The 19,630-nt window shown below is 41.3% G+C and overlaps 1 protein-coding gene across 3 annotated transcripts in view; it reads right to left on the bottom strand.

Moving 5' to 3' along the window:
* HEATR6 (HEAT repeat containing 6) overlaps positions 1-19,630 on the bottom strand; it is a 30,774-nt gene that overhangs the window by 5,830 nt on the left and 5,314 nt on the right. For 2 of the 3 annotated variants that reach the window (XM_070478651.1, XM_020885160.2), the window contains 12 exons: positions 19,364-19,479; positions 18,417-18,531; positions 16,950-17,051; positions 15,778-15,915; positions 13,798-14,096; positions 12,856-13,033; positions 8,868-9,074; positions 8,397-8,496; positions 5,108-5,463; positions 3,694-3,816; positions 3,246-3,332; positions 285-419 (listed from right to left, as the gene is read on the bottom strand). In XM_070478651.1, coding sequence (XP_070334752.1) covers positions 285-419; positions 3,246-3,332; positions 3,694-3,816; positions 5,108-5,463; positions 8,397-8,496; positions 8,868-9,074; positions 12,856-13,033; positions 13,798-14,096; positions 15,778-15,915; positions 16,950-17,051; positions 18,417-18,531; positions 19,364-19,479 — 1,956 coding nt within the window. The remainder of the gene's footprint in view (positions 1-284; positions 420-3,245; positions 3,333-3,693; positions 3,817-5,107; positions 5,464-8,396; positions 8,497-8,867; positions 9,075-12,855; positions 13,034-13,797; positions 14,097-15,777; positions 15,916-16,949; positions 17,052-18,416; positions 18,532-19,363; positions 19,480-19,630) is intronic. The other variant, XM_070478650.1, reaches the window with a different exon arrangement.

Here is a 19,630-nt window from a genome sequence, read left to right on the forward strand (position 1 = left end):
AAAGAGCTAGGATTTCCAACTTTTAGACTTGAAATCCTAAAATGTGGCTTCAAAGCCTCCGCTACTTTCCCTTCTCCCCCGCCCTCTTAGCACAAGGAGGTAAAGCTCCCCGAGACATTAAGATCTCAGTGCTGCGCCCCACTGCTCTCACCCCACACTCAGGCAGATCACGCACCTCCTCCTCAGAGATGATGCTGAATACTGGTTCAAAAGAGTGAAAACCAAACTCAAGCTCTCATGCTCAGCATCACAAATTAAAGATGAGAAAACACCCCAAAGGTTACCGGCAGACTGCTGAAGGCTTCCGGCAAGATGGAAGACAGGGCGTCACAGGCGCTGGCCTGCAGTGTCGGATGCTCTGCGTTCTGCAGGGCTCTGGGTAAAGGACCGTTGAGCATCATGGTCCAGAACGTCACCACCTGGAAAGGGCACAGTTATAAGTGCAGCCCAAGAGATGACAGTGGGGCCAGCACGCTGCTCACACTACCGCCAGGGGCCAGAGTGACGGCGTGTTTTCCTTAAAGCAGTCACTCACTATAAACGCTTTCACTAGTACTTCCTAAGCAGCAATGAAAGGAACTTTAGAAAGCAACTAATTAAATGCTTCCACAGTGTGGTACAGGGAAGCAGCAACAGTGACAGTAGTAATGGGGACAGGAAGAAGAGGACAGCAACAGCTCATATTCTACAGAGCTTCCCATACGCCAGGTGTCGTTCTACGTGCTTTCAACTCTTGCGTTTCAACTTTTGCGTTTTTAAAAATTATTTATTTATTTATTTAGGCTCTACTCTTAGTTGAGGCACCTGGATCTTCTCTTGCTCGTGGCATGTGAACTCTTAGTTGCGGCATGTGGGATCAAGTGCTCTGACCAGGGATCAAACCCAGACCCCCCACACTGGGAGCATGGAGTCTTAGCCACTGGACCACCAGGGAAGTCCCCCCATCAACTCTTTTTAATTTCAGTCCAACTAAATGAAGATATCATTATCTCCATTTTCATGCAAGGAAACTGAGGCACAAAGAGGTAACCTGCTAGTGGGCAGCAGGGCTGGACTAGAATCAGATCAACTGACCCCCAGCCAGGCGCTCTTTCAACCTGCCCCATGGTGGGCACAGGGGTCGGAGTTCCAGGGTGGCCCAGAGGCTGTGTGTTGGATCCAAAGAGGCAGAGCTGGGGCTGAGGCTCCAGCTGCTGCTTCCAGTTTCTGCAGCCTCGGGTGGGCGCTGAACCTAAGTTTTGGTACCTTTTCAGTAGAGCAGGGCAAAGACATCTACTTGGCAGAGTTTGTGTGATAATAACATGTAAGACTGTGTGTAAAGTCTCTAGCACAGTGCTGGGTGCACATAGTGGGGATTCTTCAACTGAACAGTAGCCTCTGTTTTGAGCACTTTGAAGAATTTTCTTATTTCAATGCCCCTCAAGGGAGGCATCTGCAAGTGCCTTTAACAGTTTCCTTTTTATGCTTTTAAAAACCCTGAAGAATCATGCCCCACATGCAAATCTGTCTGGGGTTCTGGTGTCTCCATTTCCTCCCCATGGACTTAGTCCTAAATTTTGCCATGTACCAGTGCCAGTTCTTTCACCTTCACAATCCTACGACCCGATCCCCCAGTCTGGGCCCTCTCGCCCAAACCAGAAGACAACAGACAGGTGTGGTTGCCAGCCTGCAAGCTGGCCCTAAGGATTTTCACCCCTAATGTTTAGGAGGCCGTCCCCGCCCATACTGACTTGGGCTGATCAGTGATCATAAAAACCCTATAGCTCTATGTTGTGCTCTCAATTAAATTGCTATAGTGGTGGCCAGGGCATTCCCTGTGGCTTGGCAGTGAAGAAGCCGCTGCGGGAGATGCAGGAAACATGGGTTCAACCCCTGGGTCAGGAAGATACCCTGGAGGAGGAAATGGCAACCCACTCCAGTACTCTTGCCTGAGAAACCCCACGGACAGAGGAGCCTGGTGGGCTACAGTCCTTGGGGTCACAAAGAGTGCGACACGACTTAGCAACTGAGCAAGGGTGGCCAGCTGCCTCGTGCAGCGCCCTGGGGAGGTCCTCAAGGAGACGGAGCGAGTGAGTGCCTGGCGTACTGCAAGGTATGTGGGTGAGTGAGACACCGCACAAGAGGTGCCTCCCACCCTTGTCAAATTCGGCTGACTGCAGCCCCTGCCAGCATCCTGGCTGTAGTCTCATGAGACCTCAGCCAGAACCATCAGGTAAGCTGCCCCCAATTCCTGGCCCACAGAAACTGTGTGAGAGAATAAATGTAAGATATGGCTTTAAGCTGCTAAGTGTTTAGGGTAATTTATCAGTCAATAGTAAAGCAGTAATACAGAAAGTATATCCCTTTTGACATATGAAATAATACTGAAGTGCGAGTGGTTAAGAGTCTTGCCCAAAGTCACATGGAGCAAGAGAACAAGTCTGGATTAAACCCAGGTCTGTCTGATGGCGAAGGTCAACACAACTCCTTGCAAATGGTGACACTTCAGTTTTAGTGACTGTCTAGGGAAGGACTAGGGCTAGACATTCTTAATTCCCTGCAAGGATGACGGAAACTGTGAAGAGAAAAAGAACAGGCAGGCTAAGGAGGGCAGAGGGAGAAAACCTCACTCATGTTGAGCTGACTTTGCTTTTGGCACTAAGTAGAAGGTTTCTTTGGTAGGCTCATGTGTTCCTCCTCCAGAGAATAACTGGCACAGTGTGGGGGCAACACAAATAATCTAAGATCACAAAATCTAACAGAAATAATGGGGAGAGGGGGCTGGCAGTGAAGGGGTTAAGGAAAATTAAGATTCATTGAACATCTATTTGCCAGTTTTCACACCTCAATCAATCTTCCAAAAGTCTAGTGAATCAAGGATTTTTATTGCTCTTTATAACAAGGAAATTATGTTCATGATGTTCATTAAGTGGTTTAATCTCATGACTTTGTATTCCAAATCCTGGGCTCTTCCCAGCATTCTAGTCTGTCTCTTGGACATACTGAGTAACAGAATTAGGTTTTGTGCAACAAAACTGGTTCTTCCATTGCTGGCTCTATGTTACACATTACCACATATTGAACTGCAATAAAATGAAATGCAAATAAAACCTACTCCTCCTAAATTATAAACCATAATTTCCAATACTGAAAAAAAACAAACTCTCTGATACTTTCTGATACTGAAAGAAACCATCACTGAACCTCAAAATAAAACTGACTGAAGCACTAAGGAGAGAGAAAAACATGAATACACATTTACTTACCAAGGGGACTGGAACTCTCTGATCAGGTGCTACGGAAGAATCTGGTTTATTCTGGTGTATTAAGCTGGTACCCAGTTCTTCCAGAAGCTGCCAAGATAAAAAGAAACAGATTATCAGAGATGAATATTAGAACCATGGAGGTAAAAAGCAACTTCAATTTATAGATTACCTCAAATTAAGGGGAAAAATAATTTCCAATTGCTTTTCTTTCTTTCCTCAGCAACTCCTATCTCAGAGGCATTCTCAATAGGAGCAAAATCACCAGGTATATTTTGTTAATTTATTACCAAATCAATTTTTTGGGTTTATATGTAGAGCTGAAAATAGAAGAATGCATCACTTCCCTACCTGAAATGTCCTAAGAAACTCGGAACTCATGGACATGTGGCAGAGGAAAGAACCTAAAAGGAGGAAAAGAAAAAAGCACATGGCTTTTAATGAAAATTACCTTTGCTCCATGAAGCTGGACAGATGGATCTGCCTCCCCCAGGCACTTGCAAATCACCTCTCCAAGCTCCATCAAGTAGACCTGCGTCATTGAAAAGTAGCCCCTTGCCAGATGAGCCAACACCTGCAAAGAAAATGGGATTAACCCTGAGAATGGAATACAGGACTACAAGATCCAAAAGTGTTCCAGTATTTCAGAAATCACTCACACTCAACAAGGGGCTTAAACCTGATATTGAATAAAACAAAAAACCATAATCTTTATTTTATAACTAAAATCAACTAAGCATTATCATGTAATTTTATGATGCTTTATAATCGACAAAACATGTTTAAGATTATCACTATTGTCTCACTTAAGCCTGGGAACAATTTTTCAAAGGAGGTATTAACTAAATATTCTAGCTGAAGAAACTATGACTGAAAAAGTTTAAGAGGTTAAAGTGTTGTGCATTAGTCGCTCAGTTGTGTCCAACTCTTTGTGACCCCAAGGATTGTAGCCCACCAGACTCCTCTGTCCATGGAATTCTGCAGGCAAGAATACTGGAGTGGGTGCCATTCCCTTCTTCATGGGATCTTCCTGACCCAGAGATCGAACTGGGGTCTCCTGTACTACAGGCAGATTCTTTACCAACGGAACTACCAGGGAAGCCCTAAGAGGTTAAAGGACATGTGTAATATCAACCAGATAATTAGCAGCAGACCCCAAGACCAAACCTGTGTCTTAGGTCATGCCTGAATACAGAAAAAACAAATACTTTAATCTAGGGTGGTTCTCTTCCTTTGAAGGAATAAATATTTTGTTGTCTCTAAGCAGATATAAGACCAAAGAGAAGTAAACATTTATTTTAATTTTCAGTTGCAGATATCAAAGATTAACTCTATAATTTCTTTCAGAATTATTACATAATCTATAACACCTATTGGCCATATAATACCTGAGATGACTAAAATGGCTTGCAACAAAAATGGATGAATCTGACATTTTACAACCAAGCCCCTCCACCTACCCCCCAAAACAAAACAACAAAGCATTCACACTTAAAATTTGAGTTCACAGACAACTCCCACTAATACCAATGACACATGGCTTGGTTTTACATTATTTTCACAGACTTACTCCTCATGAAGTAATCACCCTGTGAAGAAAGAATGTGTATGTGCGTGTGTGTGTGCTAGGACACTTCAGTTGTGGCTGACTCTTTGTGACTGGCTCCTCTGTCCAAGGGATTCTCCAGGTGAGAATACTAGAGTGGGCTGTCATTCCAGGGAATCTTCCCAACCCAGGGATCAAACCTGTGTCTCCTGCAACTCCTGCAATGCAGGCAGATTCCTTACTGCTGAGCCACCAGGTAAGCCCCGTGAAGGAAGAACAATTACTTCCATTTCAGAGAAGAGGAAATGAAACCTCCTACCTGCAAGGCCTCCAACCGCATGGGGAATGGCTCATAGATGCTTCCTCCTGCAGAACCAGCATCGCTACCTGAACAGGAATCCTCCCTGGGCAGAACAACAATGGAAATGCAAAGTCGAATGAGCCAGCAGGGCTCTGAAGATAACTTTGGTGAGCTAACTGCCCCTTCCTCTACAAAGGGTCCTGAAGGGGCCTTCTTCCACCATTCCGGAGGACTCAGGTGGGGGGTGGCCGAGCTGCTGCTGCTGAGTCCGGAAGAACAGGGCTGTTGCAGAAGTAGCTGGACTTCAGGTAGAGGTGCGTGAGTGGACACTATGGCCCCCAACAGTGTGAGACTCGACACACGAACATTAACGTCTGTCAAAGGAATAGTAAGAACCTGTCACCATGGAACGGTGCCCACAGAGATCATAATCATCCCTGTAGGCAATTAAGAGTTATGACTTTCTTGTTTAACCTGAATCTAATTAAACCTCTAGACAGAACTTCCAGTTTACAGGAAACACATGTATAAGTTAAACAACATCATAAGGAAAATATTCCACAAATTGAGGGTGAGACATACTATAAAGACAACTGGTAGGACTTCCCTGGTGTTCCAGTGGTTAAGAATCCACCTTCCAATGTAGGGGATACAGGTTAGATCCCTGGTTGGGGAACTAAGATCCCCAACTCGAGCAACTAGGGAGACGCCCCCGCACGTCACAAAGAAGATTCAGTGCAGCCAAAAAAAAAAAAAGGACAACTGGCTTAAACCCTTCCAAAAGCAATCATGAAAGAAAGAAAAAGAGTGGTGGGCTGCTGTCGAGTCCAAAAGGTGAAAGTGAGGGAACAGGACAAGATGGCACAGTAGGAAGATGCTAGGCTCTCCTCTCATAGAGAGGAAAATTGCAATCATGTAGAGCCACCATCTCAGAGAACGACCTGATGACCAGCAGGAAAAATTTTCCACAACTAAACTTTTTTTTTTATAGCCATACTGAGACAAGTAGGAGGGGCAGAGACATGGTCTGGGGGGGACCCACACCCCCTCAGTGCTACAAACCACAGGCAGGAGGGATCTCACAGCCTTAAGAGGTCCTCCTGAGGAGTGAGAGTTCTGAATCCAATATTGGGCTCCCCAGCCCAGGGGACCTGCACCAAGATGACTCCCCCTGAAGCCTGGCTTTGAAAACCAGGGGGGCTTACACCTGAGAGAGCGAGCTGGAGGGCTGTAGAGAACTGTGAATCCACTCCAAAAGGCTGTGCACAGAAACTCACTGGCTCCAGGTCATGGCCCACGGACAGCAGTCTGAAAAGAAGCTGATCTGGGGAGATTCACTGACTCATAACAAAGCATGCGCCTGAGGGTTACTGAGAAGCTAGCAAGTGCCACTTAAAAAAAATTTCTTCTTCTTCATCTCTCTCTCTCTACTTAGTCAGCCAGGCATTGGCAGGTACCAGTTCTGACTCTCGCCATCTAGTTTACTAGCATGCATCTGTGGATCCCACCCAACACAGGCTAATCTAACTCAGTTCCCAGTCACAGCCAGCTGCGCTGGGAGCCAACGCTATACACTAACACACCTGCAGAAGGTGCGGCCCGGGAACAACAGAAGCGCAGCTGCCACTCACACAGGGGACGCTCCTGGAGCACCTGGCTCTGGTGCCCCGGGGGAACCATACTACGGGCCTCAGAGTTTACTCCCACACCCAGCCACTCTATCAATAACAGGAGATGTGGCTGACCTACCTGAGACAAACAAACAAACAGAGGGTTAGGCAAAATAAGACAAGCCTCAATAAATTTAATAAGACTGAAATCGCATCAGGCAGCTTTTCAGGCTAAAATCCTATGAGACAAGAAATCAACTACCAGAAAAAAAACACAAATAAGTGGAGTCTAAACAACATGCCACTAAACAACCAATCAGTCATTGAAAGAAAATCAAAAAGGAATACCTGGAGACAAATGAAAATGGAAACACAGTGTTTCAAAATCTACTGCATAAAGCAAAGGCTGTTCTAAAAGAGAAGTTCATAGCAATACAGGCCTACCTCAGAAAGTAAGAAAAATCTCAAATAACCATTTAACCTCATACCTAAAGGAACTAAAAAAAGAAAAACAAAACTCAAACGGAAAATAAAGATCAGAGTAGAAATATATAAAATGATACTCATACATACATACACAAGATAGAAAAGATCTATGGAACCAAAAACTGGTTCTCAAAAAGATAAAATTGAAAAACCTTTAGCCAGATTCATCAAGAAAAACAGAGAGGGCCCAAATCAATAAAAGAGCCCAAATAAAAGGGCCCAAACTTCGAAGAGTCAGACATGACTGAGTGACTGAACTGAACTGAAATCAGTAAAATCAGAAATGAAAGAGAAGATACAACCAACACCACAAAGGATTATAAGAGATTGCTATAAACAGTTACATGCCAACAAACCGGACAACCAAGAAGAAATGGATACATTTCTAAAAACATTCAATGACCAATTACTAGTAATGAAATCAAATCATTGATCAAAAAATTCCGCCCAAAACAAAAGCCCAGGACCAGATGGCTTCAAGGGTGAGGTAAATTATAGCAAACATTTAAAGAAGACTTAATACCAACCCTTCTCAAACTATTCTAAAAAACTGAAGAGGAAGGAATGCTTCCACATTCACTGTATCAGGCCAACATTACCCTGATAGCAAAACTAGGTTATATATTCCACTTCTTTCCCAAAAGAGGAAGATGTCTATCTGTCTATCCATTTTCTACTTACATCTAAAGACTATGAATTATTATATACCAGAGCAGAAGTGAAGTCAAAGTCACTCAGTTGTGTCAGACTCTTTGTGACCCCCATGGACTATACAGTCCATGGAATTCTCCAGGCCAGGATGCTGGAACGGGTTCCCTTTCCCTTCTCCAGGGGATCTTCCCAACCCAGGGATCAAACCCAGGTATCCCACAACGTGGGTGGATTCTTTACCAGCTGAGCCACGAGGGAAGCCCCACTAGAGCAGAACCCCTAGGATTTGCTCGGTCTTAATTCTAAAGGGATACTCCAGTCACTGCACTGATGCATTGAAAAGGCATTGAACTTTACAGCTGATTCTCCAAGTTCTTTCTTTCCAGTGGTGCCTACGGGGGCTTTAGGGATCAAAAGTAGGGTTCTGGCGATAGTTGGCTCCCCTCAAAGTTTGAGGATAATAAATAGAATTATCTTAGTGTTATAAAAATATTCTGAATAAACTAGTAATCTAGATTTTATTGATATAAAGAAGCAATCAATTTCAAACTACCACCAACCTTTGTGGCGGATATAAGGCTTTATCTGGTTCCAGACTTTGGTCAGCAGGCTGAGTTTCAGACGGTTATAAGGTGAATTTGATACCAAGTTTGCAAGACACTAGAAAACACAAAGAGTAGCTCATTAATGGGCCTGATTAAGCCACAGCACAGAGACAAAATTTAAAGCATTTAATTAAAAAACAAGTCTTTACATTCATTTGAAAATCAGTCTTTTTTTCTTTTCCTTTTTTAAAGGGAAAAGGGCACTTGGTACAACTTAAAGGAATTGTCTTAGTAAATCATTTATTTGGACATACAAAGAGCGTAGCTGTGATCAGACAAGTAGGAAGAACAGACTTCCAATCAGGTTATCTGTAATAAAATTACTTATATTCTTAAGTCAATTTATTTGTGGGCAATATAAACATTACACAAAACTGAAATAGAGAAACTGCTTCTGCCAACTCACTGATATCTTGGCACATTTACCTTAATTATCTGAGTGAGGGTCTGTGAGGATGATTCCGCCACCAAAGCTAACAAAAGACATCTGTGCAACTCTTTAATGCTGGAAGCGATCATTACGGAAAAGGGAGTGAAAGCCCTTTTGTGGTCACTGGTATCTTCAGCAATGGAAAGAAACTGCTTTGAGCCTTCCAAGATGGCAGATAAAACTTGCAGGGCACAGGCACGTGTCTGAAATTTCAGGAGGATTCACATCAGTGAGTTAAAAATCAGGAGTCAAATCCCCTTCTTCCTATATATACACTTCTCATTTTCAAAGTATTTAGATCATTTTAATTAGATGAAGAAAGGCAATGCAATTTCTATCAGGTCCTAAAAGTAGCTGTGGACTAAGGCACTTGCACTCTCATTCCCTACCCTCACTTAAAAAAAAAAAGAACTTTAAATCACATTGCTGTAAGGTTTTCTTACTGTAGGGAATAAATCTAAACTATACCGTAGTATAAAAACCTGAAATCACGAGCATGAAAATAACTTAAGGACGAGAAGCCTAGTTTAGTCAAGTATAAAGCCAATGGACAAGAGATAAGTCAACAGCCTGTGGGGTAGAAAAAGATAGACTCATCTACAATCTGTTTCATATCAAAGTTCCTGAGGACGTTCTGCTTTACATTCTACCCTAAATCATCCATGAGCGCTCAATGTTAATTAAATAGGATATTTGAACTCCATGCATACTCAGCTTGGCAGACACCATTCATGACCAACTTTCAGAAGTATTCTTAGGTACAGAAAATAACACTACCTGCAATAAAAACCTTTGATACTCAAAGAAATACTATTAAATGTAACCTTACGGATAGAAAGGAAAATATGTGCACCTCTGTCAGTGGACTGCTGTTTATCTGTCAGGAATAGTGCTTTAGCATCAAGATTTTCTTTATAAAGTTAATTACTTTTAATTGGTACTCTGATGATTCTGCAGTATTAAAAATCAGAAAGGAGAAAATAAATGGAAAGAAAACCAAAGTTAACCAAAATGGAATGTAGGTGATAAATGCAGGACTACTAATGAAACAGTACTGTACCCTCTTTGGCCAGCTCACCCCAAAATGCCAATTAAAAAGACTTTTAAAAAGCAAGGAATCAACATTATAACTTTAGGATCTAATCTACATATTTACTCAATAAGAAGCACATTGGAGTTTGGTGTGAAAAAGGTTTTCCAGAAAATCTTCAACTATGTTATCTTCAAATTGCTGTTGTTGTTCAGGAGTTAAGTCGAAATAAATCATTTCTACATGCCTTTTACAGAGTAGAATCATAAACAAAAAACCAAAGTTTTATTGCTGTGAGAACAAATTTACAGTACAGCATAATCACTTTAAGAAAGTTAGGAAGCTGACAATGTATGAGGACAGTGGTGTGTGTGTGTGTGTGTGTAGCTGGGGGAGAGAGAAGGAGACCTCAAGCACAAGTCAGCTGATCCAAGAACTTAGATAAGGGGCTACCAAAATTTTTCTGTAAAGGGCCAGTATTACAAATTTTATATTCTAGATTTTGCACACCACAGAGTCTCTGTTGCAACCACTCAACTCTGCTATGGCAGCACAGACACTGTATAAATAAATAAATGTGGCTGTTTTCAAATAAAATTTTTCTTTTGGACAGTGAAATCTAAATTTCATACAATTTTTGCATGTCACAAAATATTCCTTTCGTTAAAAAAAATTAAAGCATTAAAAACCACTTAGCTCATAGATCATACAAAATCTGGTAGTGAGCCAGATTCAACCCATTGGCTGTAGTCTGCCAACCCTCTGATTAGAGGACTGGCTGGTCTTAACTGAAAAAGGTAGATGTTGTGCTAAAGAAACTGCCATTTCTTTAAAATGTAATAAAAATCTACAATTTCAAGAGCTCGCCAACAAAACAAAATTAAAAGCCAAGCTGTAAAAAGAAACTAATATTCAAAATAAAAAGTTTTCAGCTCAATTAACTTTGCTTCCTAACTGGGAAAAAGCATTCCTGACTATCACCGGTGAAAACAAAAGAATGTCAGTGAGGGGCTTCCCTGGCGGCTCAGTGGTAAAGAAGCCACCCGCCACTGCAGGAGGCAGTTCGGTCCACATCCTGGTCCCGCATGATCCCACAGGCCCGTGCACCACATTGTCGAGCCTGCACCCTAGAGCCCATGCTCTGCAACGAGAGATGCCACCTGTGCACCCCAGCGAGAGAACAGCCCCCACTCACTGCAGCTAGAGAAAAGTCCACAAAGCGAAGAAGCCCCAGTACAGCCAAAGTAAATAAATAAAATTACACATAAAAAATTTCTCAGTATGTCAGTGACAACTGTGCTTCCAACTGCATCTACCACAGGTTTAGATTAGAGCTGCCATGAACTCCAAACCATCATCAGTGTGGACTTCAGGAGAAGATATGATGCTAACTCTCCTGTCATGTTTCATCCTGGCTAAGAGAAGCTTCAGTCTATGCTCTCCAACTCTATACTCAACAAGCACCCGAGAAGATGACCACTCAGCTTTTACACATGGCTGCACCTTTAAACCTAGCTCTGATCAATCCAGAATGCTGTTCCATTCCAATGACATGAACTAGTACTTTTAATTTTCACACATAACTTTCTAGCAGTCTTTCCAAAAAGCCTCTCTCACTGATAAAACACTTCTTACTATCATTAAACATTTCAAAAATAATAAAGATATAAATATCATGAAAATTATGTCAACCTACTTTCTCCTCCATATTCTCAGCTATTTACTGCAGTTCCCTCCAGCTGGGGGGTCTTCAAAAATATAAATACATATATATTTCTTCAATTTTTAAAGCAGTTTTCCTTCCAATTACTAGAATGCCTCATTAGTTATTTATTTGCCACCATCATTTTCCATTTTCCTCCCAGATTCTCATTTGTTAATGACTCAGTCAGTCGGAAACATTTTTACCAGTTTAACTATTTAGTATATAGAGCATTTGAAATTACCCTACAAAACATTTTTTTGTGTTCATAACTGAGGCTAGTTTATTTTTCTTCACCCTATAAAAAATGTCAAAGAGTTGTTTAGAAGTTTTCTTATATAGTAATTAGCTAATCAAGGAGATGATCACAGGGAGTTCCAATGTATTATGAATTGCTAGCCCTCCTCCTTACTTTTAAGGGAAAAATTCTAAAAACAGAAAAGAAACACTACTATTGACCTCCTTAAAACTATTTACTTTGAAAACATAGGTTTAACCAACCTGAGGACACGAGATACCATTCAGCATGACTTTTTAATGTTCATTATCGTAAGGGGAATCTGAACAGCAGACAACTTTCCTTATTTGGGTAAAAAGCTAACTTCCAGAGAAGAGTTAACATATCCAAGAAGAGGCAAGTATCTGATCAGCCATAGCTACCTTGCTGTAGTTATCCACGACTGCCAAATTAAATTTTCTTCTTTTTTAAAAACAAGTTTTTCTATTAAAATATGTATTACTATTTATTACATAGGATTTGAAAAATACGGAAAAGTTGGAAGAAAAAAAACCACGTTGGGATCATAAAATTTTCTATCCAATACTTTCATAAGACATCATCCACATTCCCCAGCCTTACATATCTTTCATAACCACTATATATCATGATATTCCAGTGAGTATATAAGCCATTTTGAATTTTTTTTCTATTGTAAACACCGTGGCAGCACTTTCATAAAAGAAACGGAAGCATAGCTGCTTCAGTGCAGCTCAGAGACAACACTGAAGCAGTAACTCAGCGCCTCACGCTTCAAGCCGGCCCTGGGGCAGGAGACCTCAGCATGGTCTCCCTCGACCTGACGGTCACGTAAGCCCTACCCTCCTACCCCCCTGCCCATCAAGCAGTTCTCAAGTCAGGACTTGGGTCAGTGTTAGTAAGAGCCTTGTTCTGTGATAGGATCAGATGGGGCAGAGGGAACAAAGCCTTGTGAAGCCTTCCTGGCTGTAACACTCAGAATGTGAACGCTCTTACCTTTGGAGAAGGATCTTTTAACGTGAGGGTCATCAGGGACACAGACTGGGGGCCTCCAAGCTCTGGTGTGTCAGGAACAAAGGCTGACCAGTAGCCGTACAGAACTTTTTTTTCTACTGATTTTATAGTAGAAAGAAAACACGCTAATGCTCCTTGGCGAACTTTGGCTTGGTAAGACCTTTAACAATCAAAAGAAGGAAGAAAAAAGTCTTTTAATTGCTTTTAAAAACATGAGCATGAAATGCTATTTTTTAAAGGCAACTCAAATGACACAGTGAGAAATTCAGCATTGCACAGTCTGATGCCAACATATTTTTTAAATTATTTCAAAATGTGGTCAAAACATGTTAAAGCAATTCGTTTACACAACAAGTTAATAAGGTCGATAATTTAAAAAAAACTACTAGCTAGCAAGTAAGAGGGCAACATTTTGATATTAGGAATTAGTATACAATACGAGATACTGCAGAGTACCCACTCATCCAACAGACAAGCACTGAGAATAAATACCTAAGCACGTGCCAGGCACTGTGCTGAGGCTGGCAGACAGAAACAAAGCTCCTGCCCTTGACAAGCTTATTATAGCAAAGAAAGACAGTTAAAGAGACTGCAGCACAGTAATCAGAGACAGTCATAGAAGGGAGTGACTGGAATAGGGAGTCAGAAAAGGCTTTTCAGAGCGTGACTTTGAGCTCACATAGAAGATGAGTAGTGGTTAGTAAGGCAAGAGGCAAAACAAGTAAGAGAAAAAATAAACTCAGGCAGAGGAACCCTATGGACAAAGCCGGAGGAGAGAACAATGCAAACTGCAGAGTAACGCAAAATCGCACACAGATGAGAATCTTCAAGCAACAGCACATGCGACAGACTTTAAAGTAAGGTTATGAGCTTATACACTCAACTCAGAATATAAAGCATAAAAATATAACAAAATACTACTACCTCACTTTACTCTGCATGCCTCCTTCAGCATCAGAATAGTCTGACTCACTACTGCTGACCCTCCTCCAACCGGAAGAGCTGAGGGGTGAAGAGACCCGGTCTTTTCCTGCAGCTCCACTTCCAGCTAAGGGCAGACTCTGAGCGCCTGGGGAACAGGGGCCCTGAGCGTCCCCTCTGTGCAGGTTCAGTCTGCCTGGGCCAGTGGCTGGGGCTACTTCTCTTTCACCACTGGACTCCTCCTCCTCCTCCTCTCCTTGCTGGATTTTCTTCGCTTTTACTTTTGATTTTTTCTTTTTATTCTGATTTTAGGAGCAAATGAAAACATATACATGATAGCTATTGGTAACTTCTCATTTGATAATTACTAAGTATGTCCCCAACATGTAGTATGGATAAAGAAGAGGAGAAGAGAAAAAAGCGGCACTTACTCAACAGTCTCTGCGTCAGGCACTACGCTAAGTGCTGACATACCTGGACCTTACTGGACTATAAGAAACAAGGTATGAAATGCATGGGACAGAGCAAAACGTGTCACCTGGGTTTAAATTCTCTCTGTGACCCTGGGCAAATCACTTAGCCTCGCTGAGCTTGCCCGTCCTCATCTGTTTTAAGTATAGGCTAACACCACCTTCCTTGCATGGCTGTGAAAGCATTCAGGCTTCTCAACAGAGGTTCTGCAAGAGACTGAGGTCTACACAAAATAACGTGGGTGACTGTCTTCTCAGTTCTCCCAACAGGATACACAGCTACTATCACGCTAGATGCCTAGGAGAAACATGACTCCATTACATACAGTCCATGTTTTAGGGCACTGGGGCTTTGTAAATACAATGTAAACACCAATTTCTTCCTTTCTTCTACTTCCTTCTTTCAGACATCTAAAGGTCTTTGGGATCTGTGCCCTCCTCTGCATGCTCAAGGTCCCTAACCTCATCACTTCTACCTTGGATTATTACTGTGGCTCCAGACTTCTTACCCTTTTGCTCGCTACCACAAAGATTTTTCTGAAATGTAAGTCTGATCGTATCACTCCCCTATATAAGATTCTTCATTTCCACCACCTATAAGATAAAAACCCGACCTCCTTAGCACACGGTTGAAAGACCCTTATGATTTGGCCTCTGCTACATACCTGCCCCACCTTCCCCTCCGCATACCTGACACTCTAGCCCACTGGTTAATAAATAGGCTGCATGCATTCACATTCCCCATGGTTGTTACCCATTGCTCTCTCGGGGAAAAAACACTCTCCTTCCTTCTCTGTACTCATTCCTGAGGCTCAGGAGAGCCACTCTGTTTTTTAAAAAAGCTCTCCTTACTCGTCTATTGGTTGCCCTGAATGTGCCCCTGGAATACCCTGGGGATATTCTGATGAAAGAAATCATAAGACTGCAATATGGTTATTTACTTACCCACCTTCACCTTCTCCCTCAAATTCCTAAAACCAGAGTCAATGTTCCTGATGCTTAGATGTAACAGTAAATGTTGAGTAAGTGAATGAGTGAAAGAATTTCTAATTACAAGCATTTCTCTGGTATTACACTTTTAGGTGCAACACCTAGGCCGTGTATCTGTACGGTTCTCCAACAGAAACGTGAGGGAAGTGGCAGCTGTCTGGAAAGACCGAGAAGTCTGACAGCAGCAACACAGGCCTATAATGGTTTCCAGCCAGCCTTTCAGAGAGAATGCCTGCTGAGCTGCGGTCCTCAGAACTTGAAGGATCAGGATGACTGGCCACGGGTATAAAGTGAGTGCCCGTTTTTATAGCTGTTACACTGCCTAAACCACTCAGAAGCATTAAGATGCTCTAACTGGTATTTTTAGCCATTGGATGAATTTAAACTTACTATGCTAAACATCCTAAGCTGAAATAAAATTCAAGGTGAGCCTTGGCACAGCAGTGATGCAAATCATAGAAAACACATAGAGCAAGCAATTAAAAACAATCCATAGCTTAAATCTAAACAGACGTAAGTGTACCACAACCGGGCAAGAAGTGCTGGACTCTGACTGCTGAGGCTGGTTGGGCGGTCGTCCATCGTACTGAGGAAGCGGAGTGGGGTACAACACAGTGGGCATCTCTATGTTTAGTCCAGGGAGTCCATGGAACATGGATTTCTAATAAAGATTAAGGAGACACACACACAAAATGAATCATAAAACAAGGTTATTCATCATATTCTGAATCACACAGATGAACAGATTGATGTTTAAAAGCTTTACAAAGGAAACTAAAATGAGACAGAAAATAGATAACCTGAAGGTTCAGAGCTTAAAGAGGAGTTTAATCTCATCTAGTCCAGAGGGATCTTGGTTTGGCTAGGTTTAACTTTACATTTTCATTTATTTATTATCACTTTTATTTATTAATTTAAAAAACATATCCAATCAGTTTTACCTAATTATTTTATCTGTAATTGTTTAACCCCATCTCTCATATCCATATCCAAATCTAGCTATGTATTTGGAAGCCAGGGAGATGGCACAGGAAAAAAATCAAAATTTCAGTCATGATAAAGCTAAGTTACCATACGTGGCTTTGATCTAAGACCACCACAAAGTTCTTACTATTTCCCAGATGAAATGAAGACAGCTGGATCCTCAGAGACGCTGACCTGACCTAACCACTGACCGGCAGGCTCAGAAGCCAAAGGCAGACAGCCTAATGACACACGTCTTTTTCTTTCTGGCAGCACCTCACGGCATGCAGGGTCCTAGTTTCCCAGTCAGGAAGGGAATTTGGGCCCCCTTGCACTGGAATCCTAACTGCTCTACTGCCGGGAAGTCCCCCTAATGAAACACATCTTGACTGGCCTGCCTACTACATGGGAGCTAAAGGCAAGGAGAATATCTGGTTCTTCTTCCAAGTCCAAACAGATTCAAGATAATCTAAAATAATCTACAGATCATACCTCATAACTATTCCTGATAAAATTTTAGAATTTTGATAAACCTACTAAAGCAAGATTTATTCTTTTCAGTTCTTAATTTTAAATATGTTTGAATACAAACATTTTATTTTTCTTTCTTAAAATATGATATTCTAAGCTAGCTCTGGAGTGATGATGTAAAGTGGTCCTTACACCTGAGGTGTAAACAGGAGAGACACTAACCGCAGTGAGGACCTCGGGTTTAAAGAGGCAACGCCTTACCTTCAGCACAGCTAGAAGAGCTCCCAGCTCATCAGTCTGGGTCAGTTTCATCTTCCCACCGTTTAGGAGAGACTGTATACCTTTTAAGGCATTTTGTAACAACTAGGGGGGTAAAGGAGAAAAAGTTAAAAGGTAAATGAAATTTGGTTGTCCAGGGATCAACTTTCTAGCACTTTGTAGGATGGAAAAGAAGCAGAGTGCTTTTATTGAGTATGAGTAGTCTTTTTGTACATGCTCCTAACCCAGCATATACTAACGGTGAGCAAGGAAAAAAGAAAGATGTTTAGTGGGAAGAATATGATAGGAATAAAAATGTGGCGGCAGAGACCAGAAACAGGAATTTTCTTTTATCATGTGGTAACCACGGGAGCTCTTTTATCTTATTTTTTTTAACAGCAGCTTTTAAAAGCAAAGGAATGCATGTGGGAACAGGATTCTAGAGGGCAATTCTGATCAGAATTAACTTTTTGGCCAGTAATCTCATTTATAGGATTCTGTACTTAAGAAAAACTCTCTACAGGGAGAGGATATGAACTGTACCCTTGTTTAAAGTTGTAGAAATGCTGAAAAAAACTTTCATTCCCATCAGTTATGACAATTATTACTTAAGAAGCTAACCCTCTGCTACATATGAAACTTAACAATAACAGCAAGCACATTCCCAAGCATTTTAAATGCTTTTAGGTCATATAGACCTCATAAGACCTCTGCAAGGTAGCTATAACCTTTGTCCCATTCCAGAGATGAAGAACACACAGGCTCAAGATCTTGCCAAGGTCTCCCAGCCATAGCAGTTGCAAAGCATGAGATACATCAACAGGTACCAAAAAGATGTTCAAGAGTAACTTTAAAAAGGAGAGCTGCAAAACAGCACACTAAATATGATCCCATTTAAAAATTTAAAATATGCTCATTTTTTAGAAATATAGAAAAAAAAAAGACAAAAACAAAACCAAACCTGGGGGCATGGAGAACAAATTGCTCCCAGTAGTTATATCTAAGCAGACTTTATGTAAGAAAATTTTCACCATCTTTGATCTATAATTTTTGAAGTGTTACTGAATTTAAATCACGTTAATAAAATATCATCTTTGCATCAGACTTTTTAAAAAAGAAATAAAATATTGCAGATTTTGTTGAAATCCACCCCTTTCCCTTCTATCTAAAAGACAGTTACTAGTCTGAAACTGTACAGCTTTTAAAGTCAGGAGCGGAAAAGTAGTTTTAAGAACTTAGAACTGCAAAACAAAAAACAATGGCAAAACAAAACAAAAAAAACAATTTCTTATGATTTAAATCTGAAAGATGATTTCAGTCTTTTTAGGTTATAAACATTCCCCTTATGCATATATCTCTAGACAAAAACCAATATAGCAACCAAATTAAAACTCTTAATAGCAGCTTTCATCTACTGCTGCTTCTAGACACATCAGTAACCGTCACAGGATTAGAGGTAGTCTCACCCACCATGCAGAACGTGATGTCATCCATGTCAGACGATTTTGGAGACTGTAAAGTGGTCAAGAAAACTTGGAAGCAGATATTTTGGTAGGGCTCCTCCAAGTACGGCTGTCCGGGCACACTAGAACATACAGAGGAAGCAACTCAAAAGGCAGCTGCCTCTGAAACAGGGCTTGCAAAAGAGTAACAGTAACACTAATGGAACTGGGATATACCCTGAGTCAAACTGTATTACAGAAGATTATGCACTTTGGACTACTGCTGTGGACAGGCACAAGGCTGGAATGAACAGGAAGAAGAATGGTTTCCACAGGGAAAAGTTATAGAAGTTTGTAGTGAAACAAGTATGTAGAAAGAGAAATCTTTTTTATTCTGCTTTTCAGTTCTTAGAGGGAACTTAGAGGGAAATAATGCAGATGTCCAGCTAGACTCACACTGCTGGACCTGCCTCCTGAGCCACTGGACAATACGGCAATGTGGGGACAAGATATTACACATCAGTTCAAGCTTGGGTCGCTCACTTTCTATTGCATGAATCCAGAACTGGGAAGCTGGTATCGGTTCTATTTTCTTTGAATAAATTGGCCGTGGCAGATATATCTCACCAAAGCTTAAATTTGTATGAATATATCCTTCTAAAAGATTTAATATGTTACAATTTATGCCAACAGAAAAACAAACCCTTGACATACTGCATGTATTACCACTTTCACCATATTTTAGAAATAAGGCCCTAGTCTATTTTTTCCTTTCTTTATGAGCTTTCTTTACAAGCAATGTTAAAACCAAAAATAAACAACTTAAGATGATCTTATTAGCAAAGAGCATGAGAAATGCAATGTAGATTATTTTGCTAAGTTGGCTCTGGCTTCAGACAGATTGAATCACCTACAAAGGGCCCATGAGAGGCCCTATCTTATCACAGTTTGGGAAATCTGATTGAATCCACATACCTGAGACATAAGTTTGCCATACAATGCACTGCAGCTCTCCTAACTTCAGGGTCTGACTGAGCCAAGTCGCTCAACTTCATCAAGAGTCCACTCTTGCCAAGCAAGTCTGGAAGGTACTGAAACAAAATCACAGCAAATGTTGGCCAAAGAAAAGCTGCTAGGAAAATATTATTTTTTAAACATATTTCATTTTTTTTTCAACTAAAGGAAATTTAAGTACCAAAAGACTAGTTGCTAGGTAAATTCTTCAGACAGGCATACAAAAAT

The sequence above is a fragment of the Odocoileus virginianus genome, chromosome 17, assembly GCF_023699985.2.
Source record: "Odocoileus virginianus isolate 20LAN1187 ecotype Illinois chromosome 17, Ovbor_1.2, whole genome shotgun sequence".
Lineage (NCBI taxonomy): Eukaryota > Metazoa > Chordata > Mammalia > Artiodactyla > Cervidae > Odocoileus > Odocoileus virginianus.